The sequence below is a fragment of the Propithecus coquereli genome, unplaced genomic scaffold (assembly GCF_000956105.1).
Source record: "Propithecus coquereli isolate 6110/MARCELLA unplaced genomic scaffold, Pcoq_1.0 Scaffold146, whole genome shotgun sequence".
NCBI lineage: Eukaryota > Metazoa > Chordata > Mammalia > Primates > Indriidae > Propithecus > Propithecus coquereli.
The window spans coordinates 3074928-3077572 of record NW_012138969.1 but is presented as its reverse complement, the minus strand read 5'-3'; the positions used below and the strand labels follow the sequence as shown (position 1 = coordinate 3077572).

Below are 2645 nucleotides of genomic sequence, written 5' to 3'. Positions count from 1 at the left end.
TGGGATACCTCACTTAGTAGAATGCGTTCCAGCTCTATCCAGGAGTATGTAAGAGGTGCTATGTCACCATTGTTTCTTAAAGCTGAATAGTATAGAGTAGACTGTCTTTAACTAGTGGTCATACCGCTCCAGAAATGTCTGAGACCTTTCTTTCATGACATCAGATTGTCTCATCCCCAGGTAAGAGATGCGAGCTCTGTGACGATGGCTACTTTGGAGACCCTCTAGGTGGGAACGGCCCTGTGAGGCTTTGCCGCCTGTGCCAGTGCAATGACAACATCGATCCCAATGCGGTGGGAAACTGCAATCGCCTGACCGGAGAATGCCTCAAGTGCATCTATAACACTGCTGGTTTCTACTGTGACCGGTGCAAAGATGGGTTTTTTGGAAATCCCCTGGCTCCCAGTCCAGCAGACAAATGCAGAGGTAATCAGCCGCCGATGAGAGTCCGTCACAGTTATAGTCCTTTATTCTGAGAATTCGTGTGTGTCTCTTCAAATAGTTAAAGGTATTCAGTGCAAACCACTTACACAACTTAAACTTTTCTAGTCACCACATTAAAAACATAAAAAGAAACGGTAAAGTTAATTCTAATACATTCTACTTAGCCTAATATATCCAACATCTTATTTCAACTGGTAATCAATAAAAAATTATTAACGAAATGTATGTTCTTTTTTCCACACTAAGTCTTCAGAATTCAGTGTATATCTCACATGTATAGCGTATCTCAGCTCGGACTAGCCAGCCACATTTGAAGTGCTCAGGAGCCATGTGTGACCAGTGGCTATCATACTACATAACACAAGTCTAAAGAATCTGTTTGAATTGTTTATATTTTAGTATTTCTCTCAGGTGATTCGCGTCTTTTGCTGTCTCTGTCTTCCTGCCTTAGCCTGCAACTGCAATCCGTATGGGACGGCGAAGCAGCAGAGCAGCTGCAACCCCGTGACCGGGCAGTGCGAGTGTCTGCCTCACGTGACCGGCCGGGACTGTGGCTCCTGCGACCCTGGATTCTTCAACCTGCAGAGCGGGCAGGGCTGTGAGAGGTGAGACATCGGTGCCTTTGGTGGAAGCAGGCTTTGCTTTTTTGTATTATAAGAAATGAATTTTCATAAGTTGTGCTTAATAGTTGGCTTGACTTTGTTCAGAAATTATTTGAGTGCCTAATACAGGCCAGGCATCCTTTAGGGGCAGTACTGGAGGATTGTAATTAAGCTAATGGAAGAAGGGAGTGGAGCACAGTGGCCCCAGCTGTGTCGGAATCACCCAAGCAGCATTTTAAAAATACAGACTACCAGGTCCTTTCTGGGGTGCTTAGAAGCAAACCCTCCAGGGCTGTAGCCTGGGAATTCCTGTTTTCAAAGCTGCTAGCCAGTGTTGATACAGTGCCAGGTTGGAGAGCCACTGGTAGCAGTAGGTTAAAAGAAGAGATTCTGAATAGTGCTCGTGAAAATTACTGGAACCTCAGGGGCTTAATAACCCTCAACATCCAGTTTTCTGGTACATACTACATCAGTGTTGTGCTGGAAAAAAAAGTTTTGCTTCAAGCCTGGTTTTTTTCCCTGAGAAATGTCCTGTGTTCATTTTCAGGTGTGACTGCCATGCTCTGGGGTCCACCAACGGGCAGTGTGACATCCGCAACGGCCAGTGTGAGTGCCAGCCTGGCATCACCGGTCAGCACTGTGAACGCTGTGAGGTCAACCACTTTGGGTTTGGACCTGAAGGCTGCAAACGTAAGGGGTGTTGGTGGCAGACAACTCTTAGGCTTCCCCTAATTCCAGTTAGTGTCATAAGTCCAGAAAGGACTTTGACAGCCTCAGCCTAGCCACCTGGCTTACAGTCAGGTCTGTACCTAGTACCTGAGTCATCGTAGACACTTTATTGAAATGAATGCCATTTTTTTCTAAAACTTTGGTGATCAAGGGCTTCTCTGGTTTCTTTGCAACCACCTTATTTATGTTTTCTTTTATAGTGTTTCTGATTCTTCCTTTTTTCAATCTTTTATTTTGCCAAAGTATCCCTTTGATTACTGAGCTTTCCCACTGTGCTTGATGAAACTTTTTTATTGATCACATCCTTAGCGCAGATAATGAAACAGTGAAGGATTCCGTTCACAATGTGTTTGTTGACTTACTGGCTGCAGTTGCTTCCCACCCTTGGGGCCCTTTTGATACGGTTACATATAAACATCTGCTTTTCCTTGGCGTAAACAATTGCCTGGAATTAGGCCTCAGAACAGACTGGTTTTTTGCTTTCTGAATTTCTTCATTTCTTCTGTGGAATGTAGCATAAATTGTTGACTCAGTTCAGAGAAAAAAATGAGTAAACAAAGTATAAAATAATGCAAAAGAAGCATTAGCATTTGGGTTTTCTATTTCCTTAGAGAAATACTAAACAGTGGGGATGGTAGAAGGTAGAGAAGAATTCTTGAAGTGCATAAAAAGGGCACTGATTAGTTTAATAACTTGTATAATTACTGGGTAACATGAAATACGCCCCAGGAGGATGCGTATTTTACTTTAAAGTTTATTTATTTATTTTTTTTGAGACAGAGTCTCACTGTGTTGTCTGGGCTAGAGTGCCGTGGCGTCATCCTAGCTCACAGCAACCTCAAACTCCTGGGCTCAAGCGATCCTCCTGCC

The 2645-nt window shown here is 43.7% G+C and overlaps 1 protein-coding gene across 1 annotated transcript in view; it reads left to right on the top strand.

Moving 5' to 3' along the window:
- The window catches only part of LAMC1 (laminin, gamma 1 (formerly LAMB2)), a 168785-nt gene that overhangs the window by 143485 nt on the left and 22655 nt on the right, over positions 1–2645 (top strand). The window contains exons 14-16 of the mRNA XM_012639965.1: positions 181–426; positions 896–1049; positions 1594–1736. Of these exons, the coding sequence (XP_012495419.1) occupies positions 181–426; positions 896–1049; positions 1594–1736 (543 nt within the window). The remainder of the gene's footprint in view (positions 1–180; positions 427–895; positions 1050–1593; positions 1737–2645) is intronic.